The sequence below is a fragment of the Mugil cephalus genome, chromosome 5 (genome assembly GCF_022458985.1).
Source record: "Mugil cephalus isolate CIBA_MC_2020 chromosome 5, CIBA_Mcephalus_1.1, whole genome shotgun sequence".
Lineage (NCBI taxonomy): Eukaryota > Metazoa > Chordata > Actinopteri > Mugiliformes > Mugilidae > Mugil > Mugil cephalus.
This window is the reverse complement of record NC_061774.1, coordinates 8,441,250-8,464,922: the sequence shown is the minus strand read 5'-3', so window position 1 is coordinate 8,464,922 and position 23,673 is coordinate 8,441,250. Positions and strand designations below refer to the sequence as shown.

The window sequence follows — 23,673 nt, the reverse complement described above, 5'->3', positions numbered from 1 at the left end:
TTACAGTCACGGGCCACTTTATTAGGTACACCTGTTCAATTGCTTGTTAACACAAATAGCTAGTCACCTCAGGTTCACACCTAGCATCAGAATGGGGGAGAAAGGGGATTTAAGTGACTTTGAACATGGTATGGTTGTTGGTGCCAGGTGGGTTGGTCTGAGTATTTCAGAAACTGCTGATCTACTGAAATTTTCACACACAACCTTTTCTAGGGTTTACAGAGAATGGTCTGAAAAAGAGAAAACATCCAGTGAGCAGCAGTGTGGATGAAAATGTCTTGTTGATGTGAGAGGACAGAGGAGAATGGGCAGACTGGTTGAAGATGATAGAAAGGCAACGGTAACTCAAACTAGAAAATTCCCTCTGGGAAATTTTGAAAGGGCCACGGGGAGGGGCTACTGCCGGGAGTACTGTCTCTGTCAACATGAGAGTTAGCACACTTAGCCTACATTAAGCACCGTTAACCTACATTTAACAGAGTTAGCACACTTAACCCACATTTAGCACCGTTAACCTACATTTAACAGAGTTAGCACACTTAACCCACATTTAGCACTGTTAGCCAACAGCTAGCACAGTTAGCCTACACTGAGAACACTTAGTCCACATTTAGCACAGTTAGCCTACATTTAGCATGGTTAGCCTACATTTAGCACAGATAACCCTCATTTAACACAGTTAACCCACATTTTGCACACTTAACCAACATTTAGCACAGTTAGCACACTTAACCCACATTTTGCACAGTTAGCCAACAGCTAGCACAGTTAGCCTACACTGAGCACACTTAGCCCACATTTAGCACAGTTAGCCTACATTTAGCGTGGTTAGCCTACATTTAGCACAGATAACCCTCATTTAACACAGGTAACCCACATTTAGCACACTTAACCAACATTTAGCACAGTTAGCTTACATTTAGCACAGTTAGCACAGTTAACCCACATTTATCACAGTTAAACCACATTCAGCACAGTTAGCATACGGTTAGGACAGTTAGCTTACGGTTAGCACAGTTAGCCTGTGTGTGACAAAGTCATGCGCGCGTACACACGGAAGTGTGTCTTTGTGTATGTTGGTAAGCGTTGTTGTGACATAAATGTATGGGAGAAAGGGATCAGCAGTATTAACAGCAGAGACATCGGAGGAGTTTCTGATCAATGAACTGGTCTCAGCTGACTCTGGCCTGCGGGTCAGGGGTTGCCGTGGCAACCCAAGGTGGTCGTCAATGACGACAGAAGTGCGCTGAGCCAGGACACAGACAAGAGGTGGATTTCCTCCCTCTTCGCTGGTCTCACATTTGGGCTTACTGTGACAAAACTGTAGCTCCTATCAGAAAAACAAGCAGACCGTGGGCGTTGTAACACCTTCCTGAAGACTTCAATGTTTTTGTTTTTTTCTAGAGTAAATATTTTGGAGACACGTGCGAGTTTAAAACAGGGGTCCCTTCTGCTTCTCTCGTATAATCTTTGCATTACAGTCAATGGAGAACACGGGGAGTCTCACAGTTTAAATTCTGTACATGAAAAAAATGGCTTTTTTTTCTTCTTTTTCACTCGTCCCATTCGTTTCAAGATTGTATTTTTTAAAGAAAAGTAATAGCACACCGATCCAGATCAAACCGCATGTTCTGATATATAATTCGCCCTACATGTATTTGAGCTGTGGGACGAGTTAAGGGACGAAAAATAGGAGGAAATAGTGACTCGGGCGTTGCCCATGGCCCTAATAAGCACTCGTTACAACCAAGGAATGTAGAACACCATCTCTGAATGCACAACATGTCGAACCTTGAAGAAGATGGGCTACAGCAGCAGAAGACCAAACCGGGTGCCACTCCTGTCAGCTAAGAACAGGAAACTGAGACTACAGGTCACACAGGCTCACCAAAATTGGACAACAGAAGATTGGAAAAATGTTGCCTCGTCTGACGAGTCTCAATTTCAGCTGCGACATTCGGATGGCAGGGTCGGAATTTGGTGTAAACAACATGAAATCATGGATACATCCTGCCTTGTATCAACAGTTCAGGTGGTGGTGTGATGGTGTGGGGGATATTTTCTTGCCACACTTTGGGCCCCTTAGTACAAACTGAGCATGGTTTAAATCCCACAGCCTACCTGAGTACTGTTGCTGACCATGTCCATCCCTTTATGACCACAGTGTACCATCTTCTGACGGCTACTTCCAGCAGGATAATGCACCATGTCACAAACATTTCAAACTGGTTTCTTGAACATGACAGTGAGTTCACTGAACTCCAATGGCCTCCACAGTCACCAGATCTCAATCCAATAGAGCATATTTGGGATGTGGTGGAACGGGAGATTGGCATCATAGATGTACAGCTGACAAATCTGCAGCAACTGTGTGATGCTATCATGTCAATATGGACCAGTGGTTCCAACTCCTTGTTGAAAGTATGCCACGAAGAATTAAGGCAGTTCTGAAGGCAAAATAGGGTCCAACCTATTACTACCAAGGTGTACCTAATAAAGTGGCTGGTGAGTGTATATATGTACCACAGTGTAAACATATTCCACCACAAGTAAGAGTCCTGCATTTAACATCGGACTTTAGTACACCAACAATGATTGACATTTTTAGTGTATTAGTTACGTTGTTAGACTTAATGCTGATGCCTATGCACGCACAGAATCCAGCATATAGTTCAGAGGTTCAGAGTGAAGCTCATTTGGACTTTTATTATACACTGTGGTAGAAGGAGTTGTTCCTGTCCTCTGGGCTGGTTCCCCTCTAACGGCTTGTTGTGAGAAAATGCTACAAAGAAAATGAAAAACAAGTTCTGCTACACAAACTTGAATCATTAAGACTTTTACCTTTTTTTTCCACCTCTTTGTGCATCACAATGTTATTTAAATTAAACAATTTCTGAACTCCAAAAACAAAGTTTTTCTTCGTGAAAGTGCTAACTCACAGATATAATAAGGGACTCCAACTACACAGGCATTATTTGGGGGGATCTCAAAAACCGTGAATTTAATCCTTTGTGCTTGCACAGTAGTGGAGTATCTATGTATCCAGTTACATTCCACAGACATAAACCCATATGTGCACATGGAAGCACCATATGCACGACACCATATGTGTATATGTTAGACGGAAAACAGCAAATGTAAAGTAGCCATGTTGGCGCAATAAAAACACACAGACATAAGCCCAGACGTTTCTGCAGGGCACAGTGGGCTGAGCTGGCACTGGAGAAGCGCTATATAAGCCGCAGTGTGGCATCTCAGATCCAGCGTGACAGCAGTAGATCTGGAAGGGTTTGGTGAGGACACTGGAGACGCACAAACACACACCCCCAATACACACCCCCAGGGTGCAGCCCTGCAACATACAGCTTTTTAACTTCTTCATCAGTTTAAACTAGGCAAAGCACATCACATTTCCAGGCCCCCTGCCACCTCTCTGTAGCCTTTGAAGAGCAGCAGGTAAAAGAAGAGACGGAATTCACAAATATGTATCGCTGCTCAAATGAGAGCAATGGCTGTTGTGATGAGCCTCGCTGGGGATGCTTATCACAACAGTGTGCTGGAGCTGATGAAGACAGACAAACAAAGCCTGTCGGCTCCACCTCTAACCCAAATACACACACACACACACACAGCACTTTAAAGCATTATCACAGCTAAACTGTGATACCTAACCTCCCCCTCACTCACACACACACACACACACGCACACACTAACTGAGACGGTGGCTTGGCACAGCATGACAGACTGGTGCAATGCGAGGCACCAACTTCAAATAGCAGAAGAGGACTCTTACTGGAAAGGAAGTGCTGCGACCCAGGGCCAAAGTCTCTATGTGCATCCTGGAGCTGCTTCAGCCGCTCCTCTATGGAACCCTGAGGAGACACAGACACACAAAGTTGAATCAAAGGAGAACCACGCTGTTCATCCCCCTCCACCACAAACACCCACAACAGGAATGCACACACACAGACCACCTGCTTCTCCTCCATTAGGTAACCGCAGAATATAAATGACGTCTTTCTCCTCCCGCGCTGCCCCTCTTGAAGGACTTTGAAAAGCCTTTGAAGAACAGCAGGTAGGAAATACAGACAGAGATTACGGAATAATGTATTTTATTGAAACGAGGACAGCGGATCGCGGTTGCGGCGCCATCGCGGAAATGGGAGAAGATAAAACGCGAGCGAGACAGGGGGTCGGAAAGCGTCACGTCGCTGAGTCAATAACCACGGAGACTGAGTTGACAAAATTAAGTTTGCCATTCCCTTTGTAAAAACATCTCCAATCAGTTGTGTTTTCCACCAAATGGGATTTAGTCTTCCTAATCCTGGTTTATTTGAAATGTATTGGATTTGGCACATGAATCATTGTCAGCTGGATGTCGAAATCCGTCCTCAAACAATGGGAGGTAAATCCACTCGCTGTGAGGTGGAGAGACTGATAAAGAGAGAAAGAGAAAAGGGAAAGACTGTTAACACTTCAAAGAAAAGCCCAGGCAACACATCGCAATGTGTAAAGTTGGATACTGTATATTAAATTAGCATTTTTCGGCATTCACACATCATTGCTCCCTCACCAGAAACAAAATATATATATAACCTGGAGCGTGATTTTAAATAGTTTGGGACTAATACAGAGCATTGTGAATGTGCCGCGGAGATGTCACTGCCAACTGTGCCGCGTTGCACAATCTATTTGTCGTACGGGCAATTTAGACTGCCATGAGGAAGACAAATGACTAAATTATCTGTGATCGACAAATATTAGCTAATCAAATTTGGAAATGCATTTTCTCTGGCGTCAGAACAGCCAAAATCAACAGGGCGCAGGATGTTGCTGGGATTCGGAATTTATCATTTTAATTAAGAGAGGAGTGGGACACGGAGGGGCAGACGAAGAAAAGGGTTTCTCCATCCTGCTTCCTTGGTCGCCCGTGCATTTTAGTGCATCTCTGGGTGAGCAGAGACCCCACATCAACCATTATCCATTCAAAGAGGGCTCACATTTGTGACGCTTGTCTCTTCATACAGCACAGCACCTTCTACTTACTTCACATACCAGGGGACGTGCCTACTGTAGCACACAGAACATCAAAGATTTAGCAGACATTGTCCTGTAAAGACGGTTTCATGACGACTCTTTTTGCCTCCAATGCAAATTTAGTCTTACTTTGTAGGTCTCTTCTTTATAGGGGATGTTTCAGTTTTGGGATGTGTTGTTGGAGTTTTCAGTGCATGTATATTCTCTTAAATATAACTTCCTTCTGCGTGGTGACTCATGAAAGAGCTGTATTGTTGCAGGAAGATTGGCCACCTGCCCGGTTTCTTATTTTTCAAACAAATCACAATCAGAATATTTTATTGAAATTACTTTTGTTACAGCAGCTCCTACTCAAAGTGTACCAGTGTTAAGAACAAAGAGCAATGCGGGCAGTTACAATAGTTATAGTAAGAATACACCCATCATTGTACAACAATATGTACAAGCATTGAGTGAACCCGCGTTCTGAGTTGTTGCTCTGTGAATATGGGGTATTGCACAGCGGGACATTCAGCCAGGATCATGGATTCTATGACTTAGAAAGAAATGCAGACCTAGCTGTTTGCAGCGCTTTGAGGTTTACCTTGGGTCCAGTTAAGTGTCAGATGCAGTCTGCACCGATTACAACCCTCTTGTGCTCTTTTTCCGCATGTACAATCAAATTCAGCATCTCACACAGCGGACTCTGTCACTTGGAAATCAGACATAAGGAGGAATCTGAACATTTGCTGGCTGATTATGTCCAGGACATAATTACGGCATTTTGATCAAATTATGTAAAGTGTAGCCTAAGAGGCCTGGTTTTTCTTATCTTTTCAGGTGTCTAAAACGTCTGTGAGTAGCTACTCCTACTCCCTCTACACCTAGTGAGCTGCGTGGTAACAAAGGAGATGACAGAAGAAGGGTGGGCTGCTGTTGTGTGTCTGTATTATATGCAAGCTCATTCTATGCCAGCAATCGAGGAAAAAACAGCAACAACAGCCGCAAGTGGGGGACATGATGCACCTTGCTGGTTTTTAAAGCAAAGGGCACCTGGAACTTGACCTGCTTGGTTAAATTTACGTTCTAAAAATGGATCAGCACAGATAGACGCTTACACAGTCAGGGTGCCCGTTAACAAGACACAAGCTGTGTCCCACATCCATGCTACATACTAATACGGTGTTCTACCATCAGAGTACACCGCTCACATACAAACACGTTACCATATTTTGAATTTTCATGTGTTGAGGAGCTGTAACATTGGAAAGATACTGCCCCTTAAATTGTTCTTTCGTAATATGCAACACCCACAATAATTGCACTCCAGCTGTGAGATGCAATGGTGCATCAAAAACATATTCAAAAATTGACTGTATTTAACATGGCCGTTGCTTGGATTCAGCACACGTCCGTGCATTGGATTCCTAGTGTGAACGCGCTACCAGGTTAGAATGCTGATCGAGGACGTGGTGCGAGCACGGAGACACGTGAAAATCTTTGTGAAGTTGTATTTGCTCAAACGCAGCAACTCTGAACTAAATGCTAACATCAGCATGTAACAATGTTGTGATGCTGCCGTGAGGTGTGGTATCTGTATCCATTTACATCATCTTAGTTTAGATGCATGGCTGTTTATAATTAGCCCTGAACACAGAGCGCAACCGGCGAGAGTACCATTAGTTTTACCGTGTTACGCTCTGTTTGCACAAACCATATGTCAGGAGGTCACAGGAATGACGAGTGACACTCACGTGTTTAATTTTCCACTAGTGTCTACCTCACTTTGGTTCTAAGGGAGAGGCTAAGGGGTTCATCGGATGAAATCATCTCCTGAGTCCATGAATCTGAATATCTGTTTATTTCTGTCTGGACGTAAAGTGTGAGTCCAGCAGCATTGCCTTGCAGAGAACATAACTACAATATTTCACATGTGACTGGGTGTTATTATTTCCTGCGAACAATCTAATAAGTTTTATTTGGAGGCGAAAGGGTTAAGCAATCGACTTTCCTTCAGTCGGGGCAGAGAGCCCAGAAAAACATGGACGTAGAAATCACGCATGCAGCTACTCTCTGCTACTGTTTGCGTAATTTCAGAGCCACAGAGGCAGTGTGAAAGTCAGGGCACCGCCGCTGTGCAACGTGGATACAGGGAATTCATTTACAAGAATTGTTCATAAAATCATGATGTTCAGAGGAGACTGAGAGAAAAGAGACGGAGGCTGGACTGGCATTAAAAAGCATCATGGTGTCATGGAGGGGATGTTTACACTTCAGCTGTAGCGGGGTGAGTGGGGTTTGTTGTGTTGTAGGTTGCCGATTGTGGTTGCAGCTTAAAAACAGTGCAGTTACAGTAATGTTTAGAGGATAAAACCTCCGTGCATTCAGCTAGACTGTGAGGGAAAAGCAAGCTCAGGGAAATCTTTACTTCAAGAGTAAATGCCTTCATGTGAGTGTGTGGGATCAAATCTTGACTCATATTCTTTTTTCTTATTCATTTCTGTTCATTAGGAACACTACAGGGTAAAAACAGCCTACACTCTGGACAGCATGGATTTTACAAGATGGAAACTTTCTTTATAAACGGTGGTCCATTATTTGGTTCATCCATTTATGCAGTGGATCTACAAAAGTATTTAACTGGATTTGGATGTGGTTACCATGAAGGCCCCTCAACTTATTAAAGGTTCACAACAAACAGCAAAGCAGCTTGAGAAACTTTTGCTTTGTGAAAAAGTTGTACTTCTGGCACAACCTCACCTGCTCCTTAGGTGCGTGGAGGAGGAGGAAACGAAAATTGTAGCAAGGTCAAGACTTCTGGGTCATACCTAACGAACCAAGGCCACGAGCCGGAACGCATCGGTCTGATAAAGTTGTTCCATTTACTACAAGTGCTGCTGGTCTTGTGCCTTGACCTTTCTGTAAACTTTGCTTCGTTACATGGTGAATAAGTACATGGTGAATTGTGGCCACACGTTTTCATGGGCGTCCACAATACAGAGGAATAAAACAGACGGGCACATTTTAAGAAAATGTTTCCTTTAAATCTGCTTTAAAAAAAGAAACTTGAGTACAAAAAGTTATGAAAACACTACGGCATCAGATTATGAGCTGCAGGAGAGAGACGGTGACGCGTTCGGTCTGTGCTACGTGCCGTGAGCAGGTGTTCAACAGGGGGTCCGTGACCCCAGGGGGGTCTGTGGAGGCACTGCAGGAGGGTCGCAAAATTTTTGGTTGATTAGACAATTTTTTGTATATTGGCATTAACAAGAATCCAACATATTTTAGTAAAGAGATAGCTTAATATTTAATGCAAAATGACACTAATAATGTATATTCATAAATAGCACCAAGCAGAGTTAAATATAGAACACATGTAGTAGGTAGGGGGTCCCTACTTAATCCGTCCATCAGTCTGGGGTCCTTGACCTGAAAAATGCTGCAGATTCCTGGTTTACACCATTCAATCTCCCTCTTAAATGGTAGCTAAAGCTCTCATCATGGACATGCTACTTCGTCCATATTCTTAAAACATACTATTTATCATGTATTGTCAGCTTGAGAAACTTTTGCTTTGTGAAACAGTGCATTATCACACTGGAAATAGCCGTCTGAACTTTGTGAATTGCGGCCACAAAGATGCACACGGTCAGCAACAAAACTCCAGGCAGTGCATTCAAACGATGCCGGATGTTTATTAAGGGACCCAACGTGAGCCAAGAAAACATCCCGTCCTCCTACAGAAGTGCTCTGTCAGTTTATTCGCCTTTTTAACTCTCCACCTTATGATGTGTGAAGGTACCAAAGGCCATTTCTACGAATGCTCTTGGATTTTTATACACATTTCTAAAAGCATCTCTTTAAAGAGTGCGTTAACAGCTTCTTAATGCCAGCTGCCAGGGCACCGAGGAGGACGTTGAACACACTGGCGCACTGTTCTATATATAGAATATAAAGCGTAGTAAACAAGTCAAAAGAATGTGTTAAACTTGGAACGGTTCAGCATGAAAATGTGACTTAATGTGTGGTTTAAGGCAGTAATGGTGTGACAGCTGCTCGAGGCAGACGCCGCTGCATTCATCCTGAAACACGTCTTTCTATATCACGTTCTCGCTAGTCTCATGAATATGCGCATCATCTGCGAGTGTCGTTCTGTCAGGATCTCTGTATCAGCATGTGGCAAACAACATGCTCATCTCAAAAAACAGAGCAGATATCAGGAAAATGTCACTTCAGCCAGAAGAGATTAATAATTAGTTAGAAAGGAGGATGACAACTGAATTGAATTGAGTTTTATTTTTGAATTTAAACATTAAAGCTGCATCCCTTCACAAAGAACATCAGCGTTGATAAATAAAATATAGACCTAAAACTTGAACAAAAAGAAAAGTATTTTTGATTCTCTTGGCTGCAGAGCTACTTTAGATGCTCTTATCCTCCTATGAGTTGGGTAGGAGGCCCTCGTTCATCTACTGCCGCTACTTATTGTCGTGTCTTCAGTTAGGAGGCTTTTGGGGAAACTTAACATGGATTTTGCAGTCATCTTCATGGTAAGATGCTTTTGGGAAATGGGGCCCTTGTCTCGTGTCAGACCAGTGCTTATACGCTATAACTAAGGTGAGCCACCTAAATGATTTACTCGCGTCCTTAAAGTGACTTCCATTAAGAAGTAGAAGAAACAACAGCTGTTCAATATCTGGTTTATCCTGCGACTAGTGCAATTCATTTACTGTAATAAGCCACAAAGACAGAGCTAAAAAAAAAAACACTTGAAACCAATGACTGTAACATTAAGAATAGTAAGAAAACTAAAAGTGTTTCGCATTTAATTTGTCAATGAACATTTTGGAAAATGTGTTTATTTCATTTTCTTTCTAAGAGTTAGATGATGGCAGAATTCTCATGTATTAAGCATAGAAATAGATCTAAAAAGGCATTTAACCTAACTTAGCTTGAAACAGGAGGAAACAGCTCCCCCCCAAAGCACCTGTGATATCTAATTCAATATCACTACAGCGACAACATCAAATCTAATTATTCCTTTAAATACAATCCTACCAATATACAAGGATTTTGTAAAGAAGTCCAAAAAGTGGTATCAAACTTTAAGCTATAGGAGGAAACTTGTGTGGTGTCCTCACTCTGCTACTTTACATGAGCAGATGGACAGTTGTTATTTATACTAGAGAAATCTGTGGCTTTACTACAACATATGAGCGAATTGAGAGAACGCCACTGATCTATTAACCTGGAAAAATGGCCTCATCTGCCTCTTAACTGGTGTCTAAACTCCCCAACACATCCATCTCCTAAAACACCTGCACAGGCTCGAAAATATGTGAGACACATGAAACGGTAAAAAGACAGCAGCATGGGAGTCATTACAGGCCCCCCAAATTACACCTGGAATCACTCTCTTGTGTCCTCACTGAATTTGACTGCTGCTGAAGTTACTGCTGACTGTGTCAAACAGGCAACACAGACCCCGCTCTAAACTCTACCTGAAGCACTTTCCATCTGCTGTTGAGATGCTCCAGGGCACGGGCGTTCTCCATCGACAAATGGACATCGGAGATGGCCAGCTGGTGGGCTAGGTCATTGATTTGCTTCATGCCTTCCTTCACCTGGGTCAGTTCCTCCTTAAATAACTGCAAAGGGTCAGAGAGAGGAGGATGGAACAGACGAAAAACTATGAAATCCAACATATAATAAATCTAAAAAAACAGCAGACACAGATGAGTCAAAGAAAAATCTAATCTGGACTACAGGCCTGGGCGGTATACCGGTTCATACCGATATTTTTTTCCGTTTTGATACGAATTTTTAACATATCAGCATGTATTTGATTACACAGCGTTCATAACTGCGCCGTGAGACATTGTTTCAGACCGGACCATTTTCAGTGTAGCACTTCTAAACAGGCATGGTGCGACTGCGTCACTGTGAGGCGCGGTGAAGATGGAAAGGTCAGAAAAATGAGCAGCAGAACGAGACGACTGGTGCCAATTTCTGGGGACAGTCATGGTTTTGTGGGACCTGTCCCCTGGCTAAAGCTGTCCCCGAAAGCGTCCCCAATTTTAGCTTTTTTTTGAATGAGAAAAAAATGCTGCAATTAGACCACAATTAATACGGTATCCGGTCGCGTTGCTATTGACATTACAGACATAACATTTTAAATATGTTTAAAATGTCAAAATATATTTTATCATTTCATCTTCATAACATTTAATTATTTATTTATTTTTATCTCTGAGCTGTAAATGTCCCTCGGATTCCCACATCAGCAGGTAGTGCTAACAACTGGTAGAAAATGTTGTGATTATACATGGAAAAAAATAAATACTCCTCATAATAAGTAAAAACTGAAGCTGTTGAATGTACTTGAAACAACGTACTGAACTACCTGAACTAGTACTAGTTTAATCTGTTCAAATATAGATTAATACCAGGACACTAATGGTAAGTAAACACATAATATCATTTCATGAAATAATAGTGGAGTATGAGTGTGTGGGCATTTCATGTGTGTGTACAGTCTCTTCAGCCGTCTCTTTATTAACACTGGTGATCCCATAATCACAACCCCATAAAATGATTAAAGAAAAAAGAAACCTAAAAATAAAAAAAAAAAATAAATCTTACTGCAACAAATAAGGTTTTCTGAGTTACACATTGCTTTCATAATTAGTGTTGTGCGCTGCAAAGGAAGTCCTCAGGTAGAGGAGAACGATACAGTGCAGCATTCAACACCAACAAGAAGCTGTGAACACTAGGTTTTCCTGAACTTGAGCAAACTCAGCCTGGGGACAGCCTAGAGTCACATGTCTTTTAGGGATTTCTTCTATGCATTTCTTCAGAGTCGCTTCATGTAACTTCACGTAAACACACTGAACTCCAGCAAACTGAAACAACGTTGACGCAACAAACTGATGCGCCAGTTCAAATCACATGTGTTCATCATGATGAATGCTATGTGTTGTATTAATGACCCTGGGGTCAGCTCCTCTAAACAGCTGTGCAGATGTGAAATTCACAAAAAATGGCTGGAAATGAATCCCTGATAACCTCCAAAATGATAAAATCAGCATGAAAAGCCTAAATGTGAGTGAATGTCTGTGACTTGATTAGTCAATCAAAAGAAAAAACAAGATTTTATTTAAATATTTTTTTTATATTTAATATTTTTTATATAATGGTAGGGTGCATTACATTATTTGTGATCACAAAGCAGATTAAAAATGTCACCATGGGATTTCGAGAAGCGGTGGCAGGCAATTCCTACACCAATAAGTGCATTTATTAAACTGCCGTTGAAAATAATCAATAGTTGCAGCTCTACGCGTGTCTAATGCCGGTTTATAATTGTGTCCCACGTGTCTGTCTTGGAAATGGTCATGCATCTGGGTGCAAACGCAAGAGAGTGAGCGAGGCCAGCTGACAGTCCTGCCCCGAAGACTCGGCTGAACATGTGCTGGCTGTGACAGGAGTCCAAACAGTGACATGATTATTGTGAAGTGCACTCACTTCTAATGAATTGCGCCACACAATTACAGGCAGCGGCAGCACTCGGCGCTGCGTAATGACTAAACCAATGACCTGCCATTTGTTTAACAATGTCTGCTCAACTGAGAATTGTAACCCCTGCCATCTCGCCGCGTCACTTTGAAGTCCCACGTCCTTGTCATCATCTGTCAGATCACAGCTATTCCGACAGGGTTGTGTTTGCATTCAGGCGAAACAAAAAGATTTAAAGCAACACGGCCCGCTCTCTCACATATTCATGAGTAACACGTCGTTGCTGCGTTTTTACGATTATACGAAAGGCGCGTGTCACTCTTTTGATGTTTGTTTACGACGTGTCAAAACGTCACCGTGTGTGTGTTTTGTTTTTTTTTCCAGGGATAGCCCGAGGGTATCATCTCCAAGGAGACAGTTAGGTTACTCCACAGGTAAATCAGTTTATACCAGGATTCGAGATAATGAGTCTGCGTGTAGGTTTGAGAGAGATGAAGGGAAACACAAAGGAGAGTGTGCATACCTTGGTTGCGTCTATGTGGTCCTGCAGAGAGTCTATGAAGAGGTCTCCAACAGGCTCCCAGGCATCTCTCACCCCTTCTGCCTGCTCAAGGGCCCCCGCCAGCTCCTCCATCGCTGCCTGGATCTGAAGGAGACGCTCCAATGTCCTCTCCATGTGTCTGGAAGTTTAGATAAAAATATAATTCATTACGGTTAACTACCTGATCCATTAAAAGTTGGAACTGATGCAAGCAATGGCAAGAAAAAAAAAAAACTAAATCAGTAGAGAACGCAGTCGAACTGACTATTTACCCAGATTTAATTGCTGTCATTTATATACGATGTAATTGTTTTTGAGCACAATGTTTCATGACATTTATTTTTAATGCAAAGAAAAGTGAGATCTGATTTGTTTATCCAAAACTTGACAAATGTGTGTTTCTTAATTGTTTCTGAAATGAATTAACGTTGCCTCGTGCAGTCATCAGGTTGTAGTAATTGTATCAGGTGTAACACAGTGCTTCATAACCCTGATATGGATCAGCACACACACAGTCGCAAAACTTAATAACATTCGATCCTCGAGCTCCGAATGTTAAACGCACATTGCTGCTGTACGCTCATTATTTTTAGATTGTTTTAATTAGTGGAGCTCCAATAAATGATCGTTACATCATTTCGACCTTTGAGCAACACTCCCTACTTACACTTTTTTCTTCAAATTTGGAGAAAAGAGAGAAGAACGAGAGAGAGAGACAGCTAATATTACTGGTGAATAAAACAAAGAAGGACGAAACAGAAACAAGAGGCAGTCTCTCAGCTCTTTACGTATAGCACATGATTTGTGTTTCAAATATAAGTGAGCGAAAAGGAAAACGTCTTAAATAAGTTGGACGTTTTGCTTTCTAGTACCAAAGAAAATGTTTTTTTTTGTTCTTCTTAGTAATGGATTTTGTGACTGCAGATTTAATTCACTCATACCTTCCTATAATTATTAGCTTAATTTAAAAAGCTATTCGCCAAAGCTGGAATGGTAACGCTTTCAACGGACAAAAAACACTCCGCTGTCTGTCAGTAATTCTTCTTCCAGTACCGACCTTAATTACAAATCTTGATTTATCATCACTCTCAAAAGCTGCTTACCATTCACGTCAACCTTTTAAAAATGTCCTTGTGCTCTTGGGCTCCGTAATAATACAGAAAAGAGAAACCTCCTAGCTGAAGAAGTTATCAAATCCTTTACTTGAAGGAAAGTGCCAGTATGAAAAGATGCTTTATAAGCAGCATTTTACTAACATATTTGGTAAAAAAAAAGGGACACGCCCAAAGAGTCACTACATAAATCTGTGGGTTTATGAGTTGGGAAAAAGAAAAGACAAAAAGAAAGTTCTGTTGCTCAAATTTGTTTGTTGGATATTTTACTCAAATCACGCAATGTTGAAAGTGGAAATATATATTTGATGGAACTTCTAACAAGTCGGAGAGAAATGTGTCAAGCTGTCAGGAAAATGTGGTGAAGTAGAAGTATGCAGCTGTCTCCCACAGAAAAGCGAAAGTACAAGCACTTCAGTGTTACACATGAATAGCAGTTAGCGCCCGAGTAAATTTACTCTCCCATAATAACACTAAAACTGAACAAGATTTTCAAAAGGTTCTGACCTATGGCGGTCCACGCAGCGTGCCGTCAGTTTTTCCCACAGGTCACTGGCCACGTTGGCCTGCTTCCATACCGAGCGGCTCACATTCAAGATCCGCCGACGTGGAGACACCTCTGGAGAGGGTGGAGGAGGTCAGATGCGGCCGTGTGGGGGGTAATGGAGAGAAATGACAGGGTGGAGAGGAGAGCATGGGTCACAAGTCAGACAAGAGGAGAGCGGTGACTTGAGAGGGATGGTGCATTAACTCAATGAAAAGTAAGAAAGGCAGGGGGCAAAACAACACAGTGAGGGAGATCGCTCAGTATTTCCCTAGTGAACATCCTGAGGTGTGAGCCAAACCTTATGAAGAGGTCACGACGGTGGAGGAACAGACCAGTGTGCTACATTATTGATTTGAGCAGCTGGTCCTGCGGGGCTGCTGAACATAGTTAATTGGTCCCGACCCGGAAACTTTTCCTAAACTCAGTGTGCCACCAAAGCACACATCACTGTTAATTTCAACTAATGGAAGGTTTCACCTGCGTGGGTTCTACCAAAGGAAGGCTGGGGTTCAGCTGAGGGGCTTTGTGAGTATGACATTTTGGCTGGCACAGCAGTTGGCACAGAGTGTGGAGGGAGCAGACCTTTTCCATCGGTCAGGGTCTCCTCCGGCTCCTGGAAGGGGTGCTGAGCCAGGAAAGCCTGGGCAGACTCCAAGACAGAGTAGATAAACGGCCCGCGAGACTTGACATCCTCCATGAACGCCTGCGTGGAGACAGAGAGCCCAGAATGAGAGGTGTAAGCTTGCTTTCGAAACTCAAATGCCGCTTCCTCAAAAGGATGCGGGGGAAGATGAGTCAGGTAGGCCGAGCTGAACCGGTGCCAACTCCTCAAATGAGACAGCCACATGCAACATAGACTAAAAGTAACGGTGCACTCCAGCAGTATTATTATTGTGCTTATTATAAACTGAAGATATTTGGGGTTTGAACTGTCGACTTTTTTTTTTTTTTTGGCTGCTGTGTAGGACGGCCTCCCTGGATTCTGGCAAACTTTAATATTAATTTCTCACAGTTTCAAACATTTAGACTAAACAATGTGTCAGTTCATTTGTGAGAATAATGGAAAAACAGAATTTACCTATGACTTCTGTGCACTGAAGCAGGACTCAAGTGAAATTTATTCATATGGCCTTTTCAAAAGAACAAAACACGATAAATCATCATTATCAGCAGAACCTACAAAACACAGGTTGTGTTTTTCTATTTATCTGCAAAGTCACATGATATGCAAACATTAATGCCTATATAGCATTTGTAAAATGGACTAAATCCAGTTTTTCCTTTTCCACCCTCAGGACCCTTTAAAAGTCCTCGTATTAATAGCAAGCTGCTAATAGGAACAAACAGTCTTCGGTACACATAGTATAATCTTGGCGTGATGTTTTCCAGTTTCACAAGTTTACTACTGTCTAAACGCAGCACTAAATAATTAACCAGCACACTACTATATCTACTATTATACCTACAAGGGTCAGATAATTGAACATGCAAAAAGCATAATATAAGAATAGCACAAGGTGAGAAGACACACAAAGGGCTACATTATTGACGAGTTGTTGTTGAAGTGTTGCTCAAGTGCTTGTTGACTCTGTTGGATGGCATCATCTCTTAAAAGATTAAATGGCAAAACAAACACGTACATTGGAGCTTTTAAAGAAGTTGAAGCCGGTCAAACTTTGATATGTTGGGCGTCTCGCCAGTCAACTGCCTATAAATATCAGGTGTTTGTTGCTTCATATCGCCGGCTGCCATTGGAAATTAACTGAGGTGTCTCGCTTTTACCAATAGCTGGTTTTATAGTATAACAGTTTGTGGCACCACATCCTGTCAACAGTATGTGTAGGGACGGCTGGTGTAAATGGGCTAACAGGGCTAAAACCTCCCAAGCTAACACAAAAAGGATGAGAAAATGATTTTTTAAATAACTGTTGTTTTAAGTTTTGGTGAAACCAATGGTAGCATCACCATCAAAAAGTCAAAAGAAAAACATAGAATATCTCTAAATGGGCTGATTTTCTACAGTCCAAGCGCCCTGGGTTCACTTCTATTCATTTAATTCTTGTAAGTGATTGACAGGTGTCACGTCATTCACTGATCATTTAGGCTAAATCCAGTCAGCCCATGTGAGGTGATCTGTTCTGATTTGATGACCACTACTTTTGATCGGAAAGGCCGTTTTACAGATGTATGACATGCACAGATCAATGAAAACATCCCGTTCTTCTTCTTTTGAGTGGTGGTTGGCAAACAACTTTCAGGTGCAATACCACCACCTACTGAAATGGAGTGTGGACCTGGATAATGTAAACCCTATAAAATAATCCTGTGACTGTTGCTATTGTCCTTACACTTTTATTCTTAAAGCAACAGCTCGATTTGGAAAGTTTGTGAGGTCATATCCACTTTTGCGTTGCCCTTTTCATTATATTAGCCGGTCTTCATGGTTTTCCAGTGGTTTCTGAAATTATTCCACACTTCAGTCTATCCTGGCTTCAATGAATTTTTGATGGACCTTTTTTCTAAGCGTGCGATAATGTCTAGTTCTTTCAGAGTTATTAACTTCATTCCAATTCACCGTTTACATGATTTTTAATCGGTATGGCAAAAGGAATAGTCTACCCCTGTGACACTGAATCAAATGTCATTTGGTTGGAGCCTCTTTATTCCGACTGAGGTGTTAATATGAAGCATTTTCATTGGGTTTTGGCTTCTAAACCCAGCTACTGACTTAGATATTACTGGTTCAAGCCCCTCGATGTCCATGGCGGAGGTTCCATAAGCAAGCACCTAAAACTTTGCAAACTGCTCCCTGGGCACCTTATATGGCTACTGCTCCAAGCGTGCTCAATTACCTACACGTCTGTTCGTATACACATGATAAATAAAGCTGATTTTAACTTTTTACTATTACTTTAGAGGAGCCTTCTAAATATGACATATCGTATTGAATTACACCCTTCTGGGAATCTATAACAACTAAAACATCAAGTCAACAGTCAAATCTATGCATGTGAGGCCTAATACTAAGTTCTGTATCAGCAGAACCTCTGGCTGTACTGAACTGAGCACGGGGGTGTTTTGCTCTTAATAAATGTTTTACTTGTAGTTGGCTCTTTCTCAAAGTCATATGGTGTTGCTTGGAGATTACACCATACAACACAGGCTGAAGGGCTAACATACAAAAGAAAGACCAAATGGCATACACAGAGTTAAAAGGGTCCTCTTCTAACGCATGGGTTACTTATAGAAAACACTGGACGCATGCACATTCACGCACACATAAAGCTTGAATTGAATGAAATTATAAAGCTGTCAGCTTGTGCAGAGAGTCCAAGTCCTTATAGGAGACCAAATCTGCTGGGAGTACTGGCCATCGAGTCTCTAAGCACAGAAGAGCCAATTAGGTGGAGAGCCCAGCTCCACTGGTCCACATTCAAAAGTACTCACTATGCAAATTACATACAAGGACGTCAGCGTGTGTAAAAAAACAGAGACACATGCACGTCTTTACTCCGTGCTTCACCACAGGGCAGATATCCAGAGCGTCTCTGGGGGCTTGAAGAAAGCCAACGAGTCAACTTCTCTATTCTTCTACACTAATCTTTGTTCTGTGCAAAACATACTGCAGGTGTGAAAATAAATGCCAGGGACATTCCCTCTCTTCAAAGTAATTTATTTAGGTGAACGTTCTCAATCCTCTTACGGTGTAAAGAGATTATAGTTTCAGCTAAAAATTGACATTACTAGCTGGAATTTTCAGCGTTGCGAACCACAGCGGTGGCAGTGTTTCAGCGCGGGGCCGGAGCCCGGCAGGCCCGATAACACCGAGCAACTAGAGTTAAACAGAAAGACTCGAATGAAACACCAGCAAACACCAGCCGGCACTGAGCAAACATGCAAAAGTGTGTAATGATGAGGAGCTGTGGCGCTGGGAGATAAGATTCCCAGTGCAGCAGTCGTGGAGGAAACCTGCCGCCTGTCTTCCTCCTCTTCCTCGCACACTTTTCTCCAGTCACAAATTCCCCCCTCAGCCTCAAATCCTCGCCTCCTTCCTTTTCCGTTTCCCTCTTTTCATCCTCTTTAGCTTTCTGTTCTCTGCATCCTCTCTTTAGCTGCTTTGCTGCCCAAAGAGGAGCTGAGCCATGGATTCCCTGAGCCAGCTGTCATGTTAAAACTTTAATTCCAGCTAAATTTCACACTCAGAGGCTTCATCTTTGGTTGAGGGAACATTAAGAGCGAAGCCTTCAGATCAGATTAAGATACATTATGGAGGAGAAAAAGTCAAGGGGAGGAAATGTATTCAATGACTCCGTCTAAACATGTTGATGACATTTCTTTGACTCGTCCCTCTGAATGTGCCTCTTCTGACGGCACAGAACATTTTCATTTCATTTGCCCTCTCGCATGAAGGGGAGAAGATTTCTGCTACAGAAACACAGAAATCTTTCCCGTTGCATGAACGCTCACTCATCCCAGTACCCAAACACATACAACTCTACACATCTTACTCCATTATTACCACCCCAAATACATGCACAGTAAACCTAAATCAGGACACACACACACACACTCATACTGTATATATGAATGCAGCAGAGCGGTAGAGCTCTACACTCACACAACGACATTAAAATAAATCCACTTAAGATCAATAATTCACATTTCTTAAAACGCTTTAATTCTCCGGAGGAAACTCAGATGCAATTTCCCTCTCTGCTTTGTTGGAAAGTTTTAGAGCGACCAGGCGCCTGGGATACGGAGGCATCACAGATTATAAAGGAGTGCTGAAAATGGGACATTTGAGGAGAGGAGAGGAGAGGAGAGGAGAGGAGAGGAGAGGAGAGGAGAGGAGTTGTCGTAAACGGTGAGCATGAGTTTAATGAGATTAGGGGAGCACAGGACAATGTGAGGTGTAAGGTCTTTTTGTTTATTTTCCCTTTAGTCGTCTTTGTTGTCCTTTTGATTGGGACTGCTGATTTGGCAGCGCACCGGTCGAAGTGGGGGCAGAAGTGGGAGTTGAAGTGGGGTGAAGCCGACGCCACAAACCTCTCGGTGTCAATACAAGTTGCCTTTCAGACACACTGCACAAGCTGACAGCAAAGAAAATTGGAAAGGGGGAGGAATGGAAAACTCTGCTGTAGTTACAGAACCAATTACAAGTGCTGTGTGTGTGTGTGTGTGAACGAAGGCTACTGTACTGTAAGCGTGTGCGCGCGCATGGGCGTGTGTGTGAGTGTGTGTGTGTGTCCGCTCCACCGACTTCACAAGATACATCACTCATGACCAAAGTGATTTAGTGGGAAATGGAAGAATATCCCGTGGATCTCCAGGTAGTGTTTCTCCAAATGCCTGATGTCACAGAGGAGCAAGAATCCGAAGAGCGCGCACTTTAATGGGTCTGCCCTTTACAGCTCACACGCACGTTCAAAGCCTTCATTTGAATCTTTATTGTTTCATGATTTAGATTTCTTTCAATAAAATACTGATTTCTGTGATGCCTTTCTTGCGTCGATTCTTAACAGCACACCTATGTCCTTCTGCTATCCGTGTTCATGAGTCTCCCCCGACGCAGTGCACAGAGAACAATATGACATCTCAATTAAAAAGCTTTCAGCTGAGGAAATATCCTCCTTTAAAGACATCCCGAGGTTTCTGTGGTTGCCCCGGTGGCTGTGAATGCATGAGAGCCTAATATGAATCAAGAGAGCCTTATACGAAAGAGCTTAGAAATTACAATCAGTGTGACTAAATGTTGTGAGGGAGAGATCTATGCATTACTCTTATTACGGCTGATCAGGATTGGGTGCAAAGGTCTGGGTAGGTTAGATGGCTGTGATTTTTGTGCTAATATTTGTATTTAGATGCATGCTCATGAGAGCATTACTGTATGTAGAAATACTACATGTTTCCCTGTGTTTCTTTAGTCTTTAACCAGCAGGTACAAGTGGCTTTGAATCAGCATCTGAGGGCAAATGTAAAGCACTCTAAGAACCCTCTCTGTGATCATAAAAATGATTGAACAGTGATAAAAACATTTAATTGGGACGCCTGTCACCCGCTGTCCAACACAGACAGACGGGAACTGAGGTTAGATGATGTTTAAATTATGTTTTTAGAAGAGAGAAATGAACACTGGTTTGAGCAGCTGATCTCTATCATTTAGTTTACTTCTAGTTCTCCTAGCGATCCCAAGAAGAGATTTAAAGGCCCCTTGAAATAAATGAAGCGTGCGGAAATTATCTAAAAGGAGATGATGTTGCTGACAGTCACTCCCCAACGACTCCCTGAATAACTCCCTGATATTCCCCAACTCCTTAAACGTAAATATTGACAAAAGTGAAACGGCTACGAAAACCATCAGCTTCAAACTGTTCAAGCTCGTGGTCTTTATTCACCAGTGGCTTTGTGTTAATCAAAGTATTTATTTGCCCAAGAATCGCTGAAATCTTTCAAAGTCGCGCTCGTACTGTGCAGACTGTGCATTGCTGCATGTAAGTGCAGCTTTTTGTCCTTTTGCAAATATTCCCCATGGTCTCAACTGTGAGTACAGTAAGTATGTCAACAAGCCTAGTTGAATATGGACGAAACTTTAAACCACTGAATATCAAGAATCTTGACTGAGAAATACACAGGATCTTTGAGTTCAGTCTGGTGCTTTAAAACAAGAGATGCAATAATTAGTCAACAGTTAATCAATTTGTCCCAGCTTTCATAATAGATGGATGGTGTTAAGTCTGGCAAACATTTAGTGCTTATATTATGACCCATAAGTAGTTCGACGTGTCTTCAATTGTCGTAAATCTTCAACGTTTTTCAGATCAAGGACCCCTAAACTGATGGAGAGATTAAGTAGGGACCCTGGTACCAACTACATGTGTTCTATATTAAACTGCTATCTGCTAAATGTTTGTGCATTGTTTTGTTCTAGTGACAAAGTGATCCATTCTGGCCTCAGTAGTTGGCTGATGGGAGCGAGCTGCACTAGTAGCTTCTCTTCTGCCAATATTGCATCGTACATCGGGGACTTCCCCTGGGGACTGAATAGGGTCTCGGCCAATTGGGGAGAATCTGACAGAGTCAGCGTGTAATATGCAGCCTCGTGATTGGCTCAGCAGCGATGGGGCGGGGCCTACTGTGTACAGGAAGCTTAGATTGACAGGTCTTGACTAGTGTGGCGCTGTCAGCCGATCACAATGACGAGATCCAGACAGACATATTTAGCACATGCTATTATCTTTTTTTTTTCACTGCACATCACATTAAAAACATCCTAATCCCGACCTGATCCTCCCTCAAATGAATATACGCAATAATTTACAAATATTTACACTAAAATCCTGCAACTAAACTCCCCTCTACCCACTGCTCACTTGGTTCCTCCCTCTCACCAAGTGGAACTAATAAAAGGTGTCCGTACCCCCTGGGAACCCTTTTGTCTGGACCCGCCCCTGGCAGGAAGAGAAGTGGCAGGGGTAAGTTCATGCTTCAGTACACAATAACTGTAAAATACAATATCGTCTACCTTCATACATTTGCAATAGTGCCGCACTGATTCAGACACACGTACCCCCAAATGTACCCATATACTTAAACATGTACTGCATACCTCCCAATTAATCCCAGTATTGTCCCATGACTAATTATTAGCATAATGGCAGTCCGTCATTACAGCTGCTCTGTATGAAACGACGTGCTGTTGAGACGGCTCCTGTATCACTGAATGAGAGAAGTGCTGACTGAAAGGTAACGTCTTCTGCCTCCATTTATCCCTTTACTAAAATGTGTTGGAGTCATGCATTTAAAGACGATTAAAACTGTGGGGAATTTTTTATAAAATATATATAAAATGTCTAATCAACCAAAGATTTTACAAACCGCGGACCCCCTAGGGGTTGTGGACCCCCTGTTCAAGACCGATGATGTAAATTAAATAGCTCTGCCTATTTCAACTATTGATACAACAAAATGTAGACGTTTTCCCCTCAGATTCTTCTGTGATAGAAAATAAATTGTTTTGGTCAGAGTTCATTCTTGTCAAATGACAGATCAGCTGAAGTTGAAGTGTCCTTTATAGTGTCACTCAATCCATTTCTGGGTGGAACACGAAATGAGGAGAGAAGCACCAGACCTCGCAAACGTGGGCTGACCAGGTGAAGGGGTTTATGGATAAATTAATAGGGTCCAATCTGTGCGTCATGATAAGTCACCACAAGTTCAAGTTTATAGAGAGGAGAGAGTGGATTTTATGCTCTATATATTATTAAGGCATATCTGAATAACTAAATTAGAATAAGATGTTTCATTTCACTGCCACTGTTTCTTTATGGATTCAATAAACCACCACTTACTTCCAGAAAAGAGAGTTTGCACTGTGAATTTGAAATGTTCTTTGTCTGTGCCTGCACACGCTGCAGTGCACAGAGCTCCATCTCCATCAATGGTATCAACCGCAGCTAAACACACGGAGAAAGTTTTTGCTATCTGGTATTGACTTAGACAGGACAGTGGACTCAGCCTTGATCAATATCTCTGGTATCTACTAAAGTTGCCAGAAAAGATGCTTCTTATCTGTGAATTCAGAGTGTGCTATTCCGTTCCTCACCTTCCCTGCAGAAGTACCTGCTCCAGATAACTCGCATGTTTCTCGACTGTGATGACTGTCATCGAGTAGAGGAAACTCAGCCATTTTACAAACACTGCCTCCACAATCATTGGTCTCGCGAACACTAATCTTCACACACATTACACAGACGACCCCATGCGTAGCCTTCATCCATTTTCCACTTTGCTTCTTTACAAATGTAAACCCGGTCCCCGCCGTCACACACAATGCTAAAATAATATCCCACTTAAACCAAATATCCGCACAAGTGTGCTTTTGTATAAACGGACTGCCTATACTCACTGAGTACAGAATAATCTGCTGTGGAAATTAATTTAT

The 23,673-nt window shown here is 42.3% G+C and overlaps 1 protein-coding gene across 1 annotated transcript in view; it reads right to left on the bottom strand.

Moving 5' to 3' along the window:
• drp2 (dystrophin related protein 2) overlaps nt 1-23,673 on the bottom strand; it is a 57,483-nt gene that overhangs the window by 31,759 nt on the left and 2,051 nt on the right. The window contains exons 3-7 of the mRNA XM_047585394.1: nt 15,315-15,435; nt 14,693-14,804; nt 13,056-13,212; nt 10,519-10,665; nt 3,795-3,873 (exon numbers count right to left, since the gene is read on the bottom strand). Of these exons, the coding sequence (XP_047441350.1) occupies nt 3,795-3,873; nt 10,519-10,665; nt 13,056-13,212; nt 14,693-14,804; nt 15,315-15,435 (616 nt within the window). The remainder of the gene's footprint in view (nt 1-3,794; nt 3,874-10,518; nt 10,666-13,055; nt 13,213-14,692; nt 14,805-15,314; nt 15,436-23,673) is intronic.